The 15,714-nt window shown below is 40.2% G+C and overlaps 1 protein-coding gene across 2 annotated transcripts in view; it reads right to left on the minus strand.

The window, feature by feature from the left end:
* pdgfc (platelet derived growth factor c) overlaps positions 1–15,714 on the minus strand; it is a 45,386-nt gene that overhangs the window by 12,187 nt on the left and 17,485 nt on the right. For both annotated transcript variants that reach the window (XM_034227635.1, XM_034227633.1), the window contains exon 2: positions 3,396–3,588. In XM_034227635.1, the coding sequence (XP_034083526.1) occupies positions 3,396–3,588 (193 nt within the window). The remainder of the gene's footprint in view (positions 1–3,395; positions 3,589–15,714) is intronic.

Genomic DNA, 15,714 nt, shown 5'->3' on the forward strand with positions numbered 1-15,714 from the left:
CAAAAGCAACATTTAGCTTGAAGTGCGGATCTAACTTTTCGACCCTGCATCAACATGACGGTCTCTCTCTTCACTGGCGGCCCTTCAAACCCATAATCCCAGTATATGGAGTGCAGAAGCATATGGCCTTGCTCCAGACTCCGTTGGCGTGCCAAGGCTAACATCGCCCGACCTCAGCACTTAAGACACGCAGTTCACAAGTTCAGTCTTTATTATGTATACCTGTGTGTGGCTGCACTGCATTCAATACAGCCTTGTTTCAGTGGCTCTTCACAGTCTGGGATTAATCACTTTGCCATTTGTGTCAACAGGCACGCTAGCCTCTCATTGAGTGCTGCCAATTCGGATATTTGGATTTCTAGGACATTGTTTACATTTTGCGCAGGCTTGACAGATTCAGTTCAGGCTGGTTTCGATAAAACAACATGAGGGACATGAGCGGGACTAAAAATGGATTTTCTGTGATGTTAAATAAACTGAAAGGCAGGAGGGTCAATACATTTACTGACTCTGCTGCGTTTGATTTGGAAAGTTATACTGTTGTTAGTAGTCTGTACAAATAAACATAAACCATATATTCAGTTTAAATGTACAAATGTTAGAAAACTGCATGAACTATAAAACATTCCTTTATACAAATGTAAACCAGACTGGCATGAAATGGTTTTGTAAAGCAAAATATCAGCTCAGCTTCTCTTTGCCTTCTAAATGCAGGTCAATGACGAGGGAAGCTTTCCTCTAAAATCAGCGCTGAGACAGATCCAGAGCTCTGACAGATGGCTCATCAATAATGCAGGACGCCCTGATCATTACACGTCGCCATGTGTTCAGAATCACCATGTCGAACAGTGGTTTCTCAGACTTACAAATGCACTGACACACATACCAAACTGTACGTCGTACAGTCACAGTGAACAGGATCAGAACAACAAAGGAGTCGTATACACTGCTGGCAGATAGGATTACCTTCCTTCACACTGCAAGCAAACTGAGTTTAATATTCACAAAGCTTTCCCCTACAGTTTCTCCTTTTGTATTTTATTAATAGACACAATATCTAGCTCTGACATGACGCATATTAGCAACACAAACACTGTTTTTTAGTCCTCTTCTTTTAGAGTAAAGACGGAGAGAATAAATGCCTTTCTGAGAACAGTCCTGTCTGTGAGCCGTCAAGCACGACTCTGCTGCCATGCCAACCGGCAAGACCAATCCCTCTCCAATATGCCTCTCCTCCAGTGGATTTGGTAAGAATGCTTTTCATCGTGCAACAGACAGACAGAATTGCAGATGAGCAACTCGACTACACAGCCTCGCTCTCATCTTAGCGAAGGCTTCTCGCTCCAGGCTTGCTAGTAAAGCCGAACACATCTCCTACTGTTTGTTTTATCTCCTGCCATCGCTTTAAATCACCGGACAAAAGATCAGGGTCTTGTTTTCATGCATTATATTGTGCACCAGGCTAAGAGCAGTGTATCAATAACTTTGAATGTTTTTCTCCGCAACACTGGGGAGATGATGTGAACATTTAAAAATGTTATCACACATGAAAGATATGCAGACTTGGCCAGAGGCTTTTCAATTTGAGTGTGTGTGTGTGTGTGACGGAGAATGTGTATGAGAGAAAAAGAAGGAAAGAGGGTGAGAGAAAAGACAAGTAAGGAGACATGTGAATGTGTGTCTGCCAACCCTGCCAAGAGTGTGTATCTTGGGATCTGATCAAAACCTGTTGGGCCTCAGTGTGGGGAGGGAGGGAGGGAAAAATGTCAAAGCAGGAGCAGGAGACGTGGCCATGACTTGCATGACCCTGGAAAAGGATGTTGTTATTGTCTATCGCCCCTCTCCCTCAGGACGCTGACTAGTGCGGTCTTGTAGAGTCAGAACAGCACACAAGGTGTCAATCAGCACCCACTGTGGAGCTTTCTCTCACGGGGTCTCAACATGAACACTAACCTCATCCGTCAATATACACAGAGCAGGGGGGCTCAAATTACCTGCGCTCACATACTGTTGTCATTACTTCCAGAAACAGGTGTCATATATCCTGGATGGCCCCACAATTAACATCAACAAACAAGTAAATCAAAGTAAAACCCAACTTCAACCAGAATTCAAAGTCAGAATCATAAACACCTCATGTATCATCAATGTTCTTTAATGCACACAAACTGTCATTGGAACAGAAGTATACTGATTCTTCCTGTGATTTTCAACAATCCAACATAAACCTGTGAACTGTCATTCCCCTTGTCATCCATTAGGGGGCTCTCCAGGAATGACTAGCGAGCGAGCACCCTCCCCCAGTTCTTCTCCACCTCGCAGTGATTGGACTCCTCCATGCTAACCAGTCAGATGTGATATATTGACAGAAGGCACTGAGCATAATGCTCTGAGGGTAAATCGATTCAAGGGGCTCGGGATCCCTGTTTAAATTGAATGGCAACAGAGGCAACCCCAGTAATTGAAAGTGGGCTCCTTAATAAAGCAGAGGATGTACAGTATGTGTGAGTTTGGGTTGGGTCACATGTCGTTTAAACAATCACTTAGCAACAAATATCAGCTACATTATGTTAAATACGGCAGATCTGAACCTCATAACGGTTTCCTCTGTGAAACAAATCACTGCTGCTGCTGGGTTTTTCAATATTCACGAGCTGCCACTGCAGACCAGAGGCAATTTCACAAATGGCCACACTCTGGACTCTAAATCGTTGAGAGTGGACGAGCAGAAAGACAGGACACGTCTTTGACTTGGCCCCACATGCATCTGCCATGCCAATCTGGGAAAGACCCCATTAGATGGGAGCTGGGTTAGCAGAGGACACTTTTAATGATAAACACTGTGATAGATAACTCGTGTGACAAAGAACTATTTAATTGAGAGAATATCAAAGTGATTATTTTAAATACATATAGGTTGGCACATTTGTTCAGTGAGAAAGACCCTGCTCACATATCATTGGCCTAGAAAGGTGGGATAAAGGATGCTAGCATCTTACACAATTATATGATTCATTTTAATAATATACCAAATTGTAATGATTGTATGTATTACTTGAATTTTACTTAACAGACTGTACGTGGTTTGTCTTGTTTGTCATGTTTTGCCTTGAAAACGAGATGATGCATCTCAAGGGGTATATCCCAATAAATACAATTTCTATATATATATATATATATATATATATACACACACACCACTTTTAAATAAGTTTACATTGTCGTATTCCTATTGATCAGAAAGTTAGTGAATAGAACACTGATAAGATGAACAACAGGTCACAGTCCTGAAATACAATATATATTCTTGCTTTATATTGTAAGGCAAGATATATATTTTCATATATTATCTTGTATTTAGACACAGTTACAAACATACTACTGCATGGTCTTACTTGCATATGCCATCTTCGGGGTCCTCCAGACCGAACCTCTGATCGAAGGTGAGCTGGATCCTCATGTTATTGGGCGCCACTAGTCTCCAGACCAGTTCAGTGTTCCTGGGGTAACGGTGAGGGAAGTCTGGGCTGTGGACCATCCCCTCTCCAGACACTGTGATGATCTTCTCCTGATGGGAATCTTGCACTCCTTTAACACAAATCAGATTGTGTGTTAAGATTTGCATATATTACAGCAGTTTTATTGGTTCAGATGTAATCAGTTAAAACCCCAATACATAATTTAACAAGGTCTTGGTTTGGATAAGAAACTAAGCTTATTATCTGAAACATAAACACGTTAAGCACCTCGCAAAGAGATATGATGCAGTATGATATCTCAAGGTGTCCAATATCAAAGGTGAGACTTCAGAGAAGTAACACTAGATTGACCGTACCTTAATGTTTTATACAAACTATGGCAGTCTTGCCCAACTTTGACATATCTGTCTCCTACTAAAACTTTTTTTTCATACCTACATGTTACAATAAACACATTAACATACACAAACACTTGCATAAAAAACAACCTTCAACAGCTCTACAGTATATCTGGTATGTAAAGCTTCAACACAAATCTACATACCATATAAAGGTCTTCAATGACATCCACTTAAACACAGACAGTGGCAGAACTTCAGTGTTAGTATTATTAGATCTCAGTGCTGCGTTTGACACTGTTGACCACAGCATATTACTAGACCGACTAGAAAACTGGGTGGGACTTTTTAGGCCCACAATACATTTCTGACCTCCTGCTAAATTATGAACCATCCAGATCTCTCAGGTCTTCAGGGACTGGTCAGCTTTCTGTCCCCAGAGTCAGAACTAAACATGGAGAAGCAGCGTTCAGTTATTATGCTCCAAATATCTGGAACAAACTCCCAGAAACCTGAAGGTCCACTGCAACTCTGACTACTTTTAAATCCAGGCTGAAGACTTTTCTTTTTGCCGCTGCTTTTAATTGAACTATTCACATCTTAAACTGCACTGTAACTTTTATCCATGTATTTTTTCTTTTAATGTTTATTTTATTATCTTTTCTTTTTAATTAATGTCTTTCGTTTTTTGTAAAGCACTTTGAATTGCCTTGTGTTGAAAGGTGCTATATACATAAACTTGCCTTGCCTTGCCTTGCCTTGCCTTGCCTTGCCTTGCCTTGCCTTGCCTTGCCTTGCCTTGCCTTGCCTTGCCTTGCCTTGCCTTGCCTTGCCTTGCCTTGCCTTGCCTTGCCTTGCCTTGCCTTGCCTTGCCTTGCCTTGCCTTGCCTTGCCTTGCCTTGCCTTGCCTTGCCTTGCCTTGCCTTGCCTTGCCTTGCCTTGCCTTGCCTTGCCGTAAATAATTTAAGGGAATTGCAGGTGATTTGTCGTGATTGATTATTTAATCTGGTATTGATTGCATGATTGAAATCAATGAGGAGGCAACAACCTGATACAAAGGAGCCAGGATCTGCAGCGGAGTCACACTCGGGACTAAACCCAAGATGTTAAGGGTTAGATACAATGTGACAGCAAAAATAGCCACAAAGCCCAACATACAAACGCATAAGTGAGTTTTCCAGAAGAAACCATGCTTAACTGAACTTCTCTACTATCATACAATGCTATATCTCTCCTTATTAATGTATATTTCCTGTACAAATTGAAAACATGAGTGCAATGCAGAGATCTTCAAAGGGAACGCTGCCTGATGGATTTCACCAAGCTCCTCTCATTAGGCCATTAAGGCCCATAGGGACCAGTGACTGCAGGATGTAATCACAGTGATGAAGCTATAAGGTCCCCCGGGGCCCCATCAGCAGAAACACTGATACTTCCACCTGAGCCTCAACACCCTGAAGCCGTGCTGTGTTTGTGAGATTAAACATTTAGTTTGTTGTGTTTTACACAATCAAAATCCATACCAAACAGCATCAATATATCATTTATGATCTCATGTCTCTTTCATGTGAATTGCAACACAGTCTTAAATACTATAAATATTCTAAAATGTAACAATCTTACTCAGTCTTTAACAAAGCTTTACGAGAGCACTTGAAGTAGGAGGAAACAGCTAATCTTTGTCATACAAATCAGTAAACATGTATGCATTTCTGCAAGGTATTCCTCACTTCATTTAATTAAATATATTAGGTAACTGTTAGGTAAGTGTTCTATGTAAGATTGCATTTTGGTGGGATGCACGTTTTGTTAATGCAGTCATTTTGACATGTACAGCTTCAACTCTCAAAATATTGTATTGCTGTAGCTACATTTGAGACGGCATATTCATTAGTTTGCCACAAACTTTGTAAAAAGAAATACAAACATAAATGAATTGAAATGCACTACAGAAGACAGTCGTTAAGGCGACAAAACCTTGCAATTATTTTTATAATAAAGTATTCCACATGTTGCATTAGTTATCGCTCTCGTAGACTCGCATAATTGCCACAACAGTATACTCAGCATGTTGTTTTCTGCTTCAGAGATTCCATTTATAAACTGATCCCATCACCATTCTGATATAAATGTGTACAATTTGAACGGTATTTATTTTTATACCACTGATGATCACTCAGTATTCATAAACTGATCCAATATGTCTCGCCGTCAGAAGAGGAACGAGCAGGAGTTGAATGCGCTCCGGAGAGGCAGTGTGACGCTGGGAGTTTGTTAGTGCATTAAACGGATGAGTAACCATTTCCCCAGTGCAACCTGTTGGACACATTTGGACCACATTTTGAGCTTGATTACTCTTTATTCTGCCATACATTTTATTTAAAGATGTGATTCATAACTAGAGGCTGATTCATTCAGAGGGTATTTGCTTGCAATAGAAACAAAAACACAGACAAGTTAAGTTTGTGCCATGTTCTCATGGTCACTGAGTTCCTCAAAAACGCTCCAGGGACAACAAGCCGGTCTGAAGGAGTGGTCACTGAGAGCAAGTGAACAACTGTGGTAGGGTACTGTCTGTATTCACCATATTTTAAAATCAGTTACATTAAGAATTGTAAGCTGCCCCCTGCTGCTACACCTACATGTTTTCCATGTACACATTAAGTGTGATGTATAGGTCATTCTTAAAACAATGGCCTTCATTCAGCTGTTATCTCTTAAATCTATATAACATGTCACCCTAATTTTTTATTAACAGATGTTTTATTATAAGCTTACTATAAGTAAAGGCTCCATCGACACTTTATAAGGGTAGGTGTTTTCATTTCTCCAAAATAAGAGATAAGAAATAGTACATTCATTGTAGATTTTTGCTTTATTGTTTTATATTTTCAAACACTATGTTTTTACTTGTAATGTTACAGGAACAGAGCCTTTTAGAGCTTTCCAGAGTGTTACATACATGGCTGGTTCAAAACAGAACATTGCTGCAGGATTTGGAAAGGCAATTAAAAAAAGATACAGCCCTCCAATTTCATTAAAAGCTGGATATAACTACAGCCCCAATACTTCAACATTCAATTACAAAGCTGGACAGGCCTGCTGTGTGCCTTGACGTTGGCTGAGCTGTTATAGGGATGGGCTTAGACAATTAATATCCACACTGAACAAAAATATAAACGCAACACTTTTGTTTTTGCTCCCATTTTTCATGAGATGCTCTCAAAGATCTAAAACATTTTCTATATACACAAAATAACCATTTCTCTCAAATATTGTTCACAAATCTGAAAAAATCTGTGATAGTGAGCATTTCTCCTTTGCCGAGATAATCCATCCCACCTCACAGGTGTGTGAGGGTTAGGGTTAGGGTTAGGGTTAGGGTAATGTTGTGAATCGAGTGGCCCATGGTGGTGGTGGGGTTATGGTATGGGCAGGCGTATGTTATGGACGACGAACACAGGCCACTCGATTCACAACATTACCCTAACCCTAACCCTACCACTCACACCAGATACTGACTGGTTTTCGGACCCTCCCAGACCCCCCCAATAAAGCAAAAACTGCACGTTTCAGAGTGGCCTTTTATTGTGGCCAGCCTAAGGCACACCTGTGCAATAATCATGCTGTCTAATCAGCATCTTGATATGCCACACCTGTGAGGTGGGATGGATTATCTCGGCAAAGGAGAAGTGCTCACTATCACAGATTTGTTCAGGTTTGTGAACAATATTTGAGATAAATAGTTATTTTGTGTATATAGAACATGTTTTAGATCTTTGAGTTCATCTCATGAAAAATGGGAGCAAAAACAAATGTGTTGCGTTTATATTTTTGTTCAGTGTACATAATAGTGGTAAAAATGTGCTTTTCAGAACGCAATAATACTTTTCATAACATAAAACCAAAATGTATGACATCAGTCACTTTTGTTTAGGATTCCCTTTTAATGATGTGTTTTCTTAATGACATAAAAGACTCAAACCCATTTCTGATCTCATAAAAAACACAATTTTTATCAAGATGTAACTTGATAGAGGCTTTCTGTCCTGGCTAAGCAGATGAAACAACAATGACACTTTTTTTTTTTTCTGAAAACAATTAAATCAGATTGCAGATATCCCTTTGAAGTTTTCATTTGGCTTTGGTGGTGTGCCAGGTGGGAACAGATTGAATGACAGTGTGCCAGATGCAAAGAAAAACAAAGCGCAGGCACGGCTCCTCAATGAACGGGCTCTTTCATAACTGTGAGAAGAGTTTGCCCTCAAGTACAAACTGCCTCGCCAAATATGGGCCACCTTCTTCAGGACAAAATATTTTGATAATACAAACACACTGTCAGCTTTTATATATCTAGACTGAATACAATGCCACCTTAAGCTATTTCTTCATGGGGTTGTATTCAACATGATCAAACTCTGATATCATTTCATTTTCGCCCCTGCAGTCATTAATATTTGATTTATTTGCATAAACTACTGAAAATATTGAGGATTATCACCTTTGGTGCAAGTAGCTGCAACACAGTAGGTGTGATTGACTGTTCTTATATCCAGGCTCAGGAGGAAACAAGCCGATAGCGTTCATGCTATTTAAGCTTGGTCCTCCATCACTATGATATGTTTTTAATTACTTCTCCATTAAAGCTCCAATATATAGACTCATAAAGTGCATAATGAATCATTTGAAATAAAGGTGATTTTTGTTATGCACAAGTCCAGATGTACTGTAGTGCTTGTTTGATAGTAGGTGTACATATGGTTTTAATACAACTGGCCAAAAAAACAAAACACAAATCTATTTGCACAATCATGTCAGCTTTTAAAGGCTTTTAACCCTCCTGTTGTCTTCGGGTCAAATCTGACCGATTTACTACTTTCATCAATCATAACTTTCTTGTTTTACATTCGATTGCATTAAGGCTTTATGATATCCTTCACAGTAGACATTTGAACATACAAAATGGCTGATCACCACTTTCATTGCATTTTTGATGATTTAGTCAACTTTGTAACACCCATGGTGTTCCAGGTCAAACATGACTGCCATAAAGAAAAGGAATTAGTAACCATCCGGATCAGATCAGAACACACACACACACACACACACACACACACACGATGTGTTCCCCCCCCATTATGTGCCCAATCCCTCCATGTGAAACACACACACACACACATCACTTCAGGGGACATTGACTCACATGCATTTCCTGGAGACTTATCCTAACCTTAACCATAACCAACACATGCCTAACCCTTACCCTAATCCTAAACCTAACCAAGTCTTCACCCTAAAATTAATGATTCCCCTTATGGGGACCTCCAATTTGTCCCCATAAGGGAGGCGAGTCCCCACACGTGACTGTGTAAACAGATTTAGGTCCCCACAAGTATAGTAATGCTAGGCCACACACACACAACCACACACACACACACACACACACACACACACACACACACCCACACACACACACACACACACACACACACACACCCCGCTCTTATGTACCCATCCCCCCACATGGATCACACCTGGCACACGCAATACATGTTCAGTGTCTATTCTTTGTATATGTACTGCAGTTTTTCATATGTACAGTTTGAAAGGGTGTTAAATTAAATTTGGTGATGAATAATGTTTTTTGTGTTAATGTAATAGCAGTTAAAATAGGAACGGTCAAATTTGAACGCAAACACCAAAGTAAGGGGGGAAAACGAAGACAATAGGAGGGTTAATACTTTTTCTGTTAAATGATGACTGGAATGCAAACTTGATTAAGACTGTAATTAAGAGGAGAATGTGAAAAGAAAATCTGAGCTTGCTGTTGAAGAGAAAGGGGGACAAGCAGGAAAAAAGTACCTGGACATTTAAAGCATTATGTCCTGAAAAGGTAACCTGGAGAACCGCATGGATGAAGGGCCTAATCCAGAAAGTCTGCAAATATCCTGCCTAATCCTTACACAGTCATCACAGGTAATAGCAGTAGGTGGGGGAACAATGTTTCTGCATTCCTCTTCGGTTCAGGTCTTTGTGCATGAAGCTCAAGAATGAAATATCCCTTCTTATTCTTCGCTTTCGATCTTTTGTCCGCTTGCATCAAAGCAGAAACTCCTTCAGAGAGTGCTCTCTCAGAGTACATCGGCTACAGTACAAACCAACAATTCATCCAGATCTACAAGGTCACAAACCAACCTCCTTTCTTTTTTCCTGAAGCCTTTATCTTTGTTATAAACAATACTGTCTTTTATCCGTCGCTCTGTTCAACCTTCCTCTTGATATCCTCCCTGTCTGATTTACCTTTTGAGCACTGTAAAATGTGGACTTGGGTGTAACATTGACTTGAAAATGACCTCACTTTCAGGGTTAACCAATGTCACCTAATGATCAGAGTAGCGGTCCCCCAGAGTGAATTACCTCAAACATGACTTTTCCTTGACCTACTTCTTTCCTCTGTGAGGAAAGTAGAACCGACTATTAAGGGAGGAAGTGACTCTGAATAAATAGGAGCCTATACAGTGCAGCCATTGTGCTTTGTTCACACGTTAGTGGGTGAACCCGTTCATGCTGTTAAACATTAACCTTTCCCCTGCCAGAACAAAACTGGAGCGCATATGCAGAGAACCGTGGAGACGTGAACACCGCTGCATTAGAGCACACCAGCACTGAGACTATATTAATACCACTGCTAGTGATGATAATATAAATACAAGAGGTCAACGTAGTAATAAACTAATGAATATACAGTAAGGCTGCACATTGATTGTACAGTATACTGTATATGTTTACTCCTGTGCTATGCTTTTATAACTTTCTGCTGCTCTATCACAATCATTTCACAATTTGGCATCAATATATCCACTTTCATATCCATATTTTAGTACAGTGGCTACAGTAAAGACACTTAACCAAACCCTTACCCCCTCACACACACTCAGAAAGGTACAAACACACACATATAGACACACGTGCAGGCATACCCAGAGGCATTAATACATGTTAGAAGCCTTCAAGCAACGATTAATTAATGAGAGCTGCCCCCTTTGTCCAGACTGCTGCATGTTTCTCATAAAAATGGAGAGGTAGGAATGAGAAACATTCATTCTGGCTTCTGTTAGGCTCACTAAATTCATCTTTCCTCACAGGATATCATTACAGTGTCTCACTACATCGGCCTCCTTAGCTTTGGAGTTTATGTGGTGGTCATACTGCATGATATATAACTATGCCTTTCTTCTTAAAAATCTTCTGGCAGTGGCTTACCACTATTCAGCCTTGAGAAAGCAATAAATATCTCTGCCTCCTTCAAATATGAGGTCAGACAAGATACGTTTAAAGAAGTACGGCCTTTATTTTCAGCTTCAATTGGTTCTGAAAAAAATGTAATTCTTAAAAAATGTGTTAAACTTCTCAGGGCCAAATCAAATTTGAATGGAATGCACTTCCATGGGGGTTATATATTCTCAGCAATATGGCAAAATGTTATTTTCACACATTATGGGCTAAAGATTGATCCAGTTCTACTCTGTGTTTTCCCAGCAGCATCAGGGATAACCGTTCACGACAGCTATTTCCTGTCAATTTATCGACAGCCGAGGTACTGTGACACTAAATCCAGGTTGTTTTTAATTACAGGACTGATACCTTCACATCAAAATGAATGTGAGGCCCTGAGCAATGGAGTTGAAGCAGATTTGGTGAGGTGATGAAACTGCACCTAACCTTTTTTTTTTTTTAAATGCTCGATGCAATCACTCCGACATCTGTTGCTTATTAGGACGGTGCAGTGGTTACTACAGGTGCAGTAAATTCCCTTCCCTGCTTAGGATATTTATTGCTTTTTGGTTTACAGTCGGCCGGGCAAAAAAGGGTCTGTAACACGCCATGGGAATCTTTCATACCATTAAGAAATAATTTGGCTGCGTGGGACCCTTCTGTAGAGATTTAATCTGCCAGGCACATGCTTTGTGAGTTGTGCGGAAGAGGAAGAAGGCGGGAAGTTTGACATCCAAATTCCCTGCACAGGTCGGTGAAACAAAGGCAGAAAGAGAGCAGAAAAACCTGAGGACTCTTGTCTCAGCCATCTTATTAGTGTCGATCACGGGTATGTTTAATATACCAGATAATACCAGAATGATATTACAATTCGCAAACATTTGCCCTTGCCTTTTGATCCAAACATCAGCTGTCTATAAATAAATACAGTTTGATTGACAGCAAGATTATTACTCAGTCTTTTGTATTCCCACATATGACTGGCCCAGTGATTAGATGCCATCTCAAGGCAAAATACCACGAGATCCCTGTGTCCACCTGAAACTGCAAATAATGAAAAATATAATTTGTCTCCACTAAGGAAATAAATAACGATGCTAATGATGCTAATGTATAATTAACAGTCAGGATTGGCTCGCTTGGAGTGAAGCATCACTGTTATCAGCCAAGTTACATTTTGAGTTTATCAGTTGTTGGGAGTAGATGTTCAGGGTCTATACTCAGTATTATTTTCTCTTCAGGTAATCTTTAATCAGAAACTTTATTTAATTTTTTTGCTGGTGTTCAAGGCATGCCAAATGTGTCTTGACATATCCAGCAGAGCTTTCAGACATGCAGTGACAAGGATTGAGTGTGCAAGTGTAGTTTGGCCCAAAACCTCTAGGGGGCTCCACCAATCCTAACTGTGTATCACCCACAACTGATCCAATGAACATATTGCAATATTGTTCAGCATTCAAGGTTTAGGGAATTAAACAAAGAACCCTTTCTTTGCTTCACCTCAAGAGAGAAAGGTAGGTTTGCGTGCCGGAGGAGATGACTCTTTGTCTGTGTGTTGAGACCAATGACAAGCATGTTAAGAGATAAGATCATGACAGAAATACTTGTGAAGATATTTTAAGACAAACAGTAGCTGCTCTTGGGCAAGCTGTTTCTTCTGTAAGTTTTTACACTGAAAAAACGAGGACAAATGTAAATCTTGCCTTTTCTGACCACAGTACAGCGCCATCTTCTGTCACTTTTGTAACCTCTTAAACATGAAGTCCTGTCCTCAACAGGTGGAGCAATATGACCCGTGAAAGCCCTTTAAGTGTGAGGGTCAAAGGTCACAAGACATGTAATCAGTCCCAGCACCGAGAACACTGAGCCTCTTGCTTTCACTGTGTGGTAATATAATAATGTGATACTTTATTGATCCCTGCAGTGAAATGCTCCATTTGCATGCCTCTCTACCTACAGGGAGGCCAGCCCAGAGACCCACCGGGGGGGGGGGGGGGGGGCAGCTGGTAGTGACCTGCATGCTCAGAAACACTTTAGCAGGGCAGATAATTTCCAGCAGGGGTGCTGCGCTAAGATCTGACTTAAGGGTGGTCTTTCTTTAAGGCTGAGGTCAACCTGAGCGAGTGGGCAGGAGCGAAATCAGTTGACACCTGCTGCAGAGGCAAAGCAACACATCTGCACGTCATATCGGATAACCTAACCTGATACTACCACAAGTATGCGTGTGTGTGTGTGTGTGTGTACTGTCATTTTCTCTCTACAGCTGTCACACAGAAAATCCATGGGTATACGTTTCCATTGGACATATTATTGAGGAATATTAAACATGGATCTCTAAGGTATGTTATTTCATAGAATATAAATCAACTGCAGGAATTACTATTCAAAAGTGTACAACACGTGAATCACTTTTATGTTAACTGCTATAAACAAATATATTGTAATGTATCTCATAAGTGTGATTGTGAGATAAAGTAATTGTCCACCTTCAGCAGGATACATCACATTTGGATGTGCTGGAATAATCTAGGTAAAAAAACATTTAACGAATCCCAACTCAACTAAAACATGTCTGATTTGTATTGTGTGACTCATATAACAGCCCTAAACCTGAAAAACTATTCAACACTCACCAACATCCGGTTAATTCATCCATTAAAAATAGCCGGTGTTGAGCAACATGAGAAGCCCTCGAGCCTCGACGGATTAAACTTCCATAACTGCTATGAAATGTATCCTCGATGCAATGTGCAAAGTTTTATCTGAGAAATGATTACAAATTGTGATAAGGTTTTTAAAGCCTCAGCTGCAGGCTCTTAATGGCACTGAATGCACAGTAGTGTGTGTTGTGTGGAAAGCAGACACACCAAAGCTGAAGTCTTTCAGCGCCTCAGGCTTTGGCCGTTCAGCAGAGAGTAAAACTCGTCTCCACACAACAGATTCTGCTCAGGTTACAATGGTCCCCCGCCCCTCAATGATTTCTTGGAGCCTCTAATTAGTGCCCACACTTGTGTTTGGCATCCAGCAAAAGGAAGATTGAGTGTCAGTCTTTTCACTACAGCAGTCTATTTGTGTGTTGACCCCGTAGTATTCTGCATCCAGACCTCAGAGGCTGGATTTAGACATAACATCAGCACCAAATCAGACATACAAATTCATAATAAACTCAGACAACCTTAGTGTTCTCCTTCTATTTTTACAAAATAAAGTACATCATGCTAATTTAATCTTTATTATTAAGGTACAATCCTCATTTGTTTTAGCAATTACCTCTTTTGTTATGAACAGTTGTTTAATTAAAGGAGCTGCATGTTATAAAGCATCCACATTTAATCAATTTTGAATAAAATAAAACAAATAAATACGTGCCAGGAAGCTCTTGCTATCACAGAAGAAGTGTGCAACTAATTAACATTTCAAGGACGAAAACATAACAATACCACTAACAATTATAGGAGATAATGTGGAAAATAAACTACAGTGATAACCAAGGAGAACATGAAAAGTGTTACACAAGGATCCAAAAGCAGTTGCTAGAGCTTTCAATGAGCCAGCACTAATCTTATATTCACATGAGTTTTTAATTTGTGTTCGACATGTATGGGTCCACACAAGTTACAACAGTATAGGCCTGTAAGCCTCTATATTCTCTCTTTATATTACAATCAAAGCCTGCCCCTATTACTGCAGGGTGCTCCATATCAAACTTAATTTCCCCATCAGATGTCAAACTCATAATCGTTTTCAAAGTTAATTATTGTCAAGTGAAAGGAATGATAAAAGTAAAAAGGCGGCAAAATGTGTTCTCTCAAACACTGCGATACGGGTCTATAACCTCCCCTTCTGGCAGGGAGCCAAGCGCTGACAGATGAACCACATATTTTTTAAACTTCTCCCCACAGCTGTGGACGGGAGCTCCAGGCTGCTTTGTAGTCACATCTGTGAGCTGGACAGCTGGATGTTTGGAGAAAATCACAGTTTGATCTGCGGCGAGCCAGATTGGAAGACAGTTTTGCCATTCCAGATCCAGACTCTGCGATTAAGACTGATCAAAAATGTGGCTTTTGCAAAGAATGCAGCTGAGAGGATTTATGGCTGATCACAACCTACTTCGTAGCATCCTGGCTCCAATACAGAAACACTCTGCAATGAGCTGTTTGGAAGAGAAGTCAATAGGGTTTCCACTAATGATTACATAAGTGATCTTGGACCACACATAACTGCACTTGAATCTCAGTAAAACCAACGTTGCATCTTGGATTATGGCCAAGTTCACACACTGAGTAAATCTGTCTTCACACATCTTCCTCCCCTTATCTAATTACTTTAATCTTGTCTTAAATCATGAAGTAAAATGGACCTCCCATTGCTCATATTAATTTGTTGGCTCTTAAACAATTCAGAGCATTGACGCCACAAAATAATATCCGTCTAATCGCAGCAGCTGTCTAGAATTCCCCCCCCAAAAGAGGAAAATCAAACAATTGATACAGAAAACATAACCTGTGAACAACCCTTTAAGAGGCTTGGAGCAAAGCAAGCAAATCTGGGTAAAGCCCTTAAAGGTCTGATGAGATTTTCAGCTGTGGCAAATTGAATGATTAATCCAAAGCTGTAGACAA

The sequence above is a fragment of the Gymnodraco acuticeps genome, unplaced genomic scaffold, assembly GCF_902827175.1.
Source record: "Gymnodraco acuticeps unplaced genomic scaffold, fGymAcu1.1, whole genome shotgun sequence".
NCBI classification, from domain to species: domain Eukaryota; kingdom Metazoa; phylum Chordata; class Actinopteri; order Perciformes; family Bathydraconidae; genus Gymnodraco; species Gymnodraco acuticeps.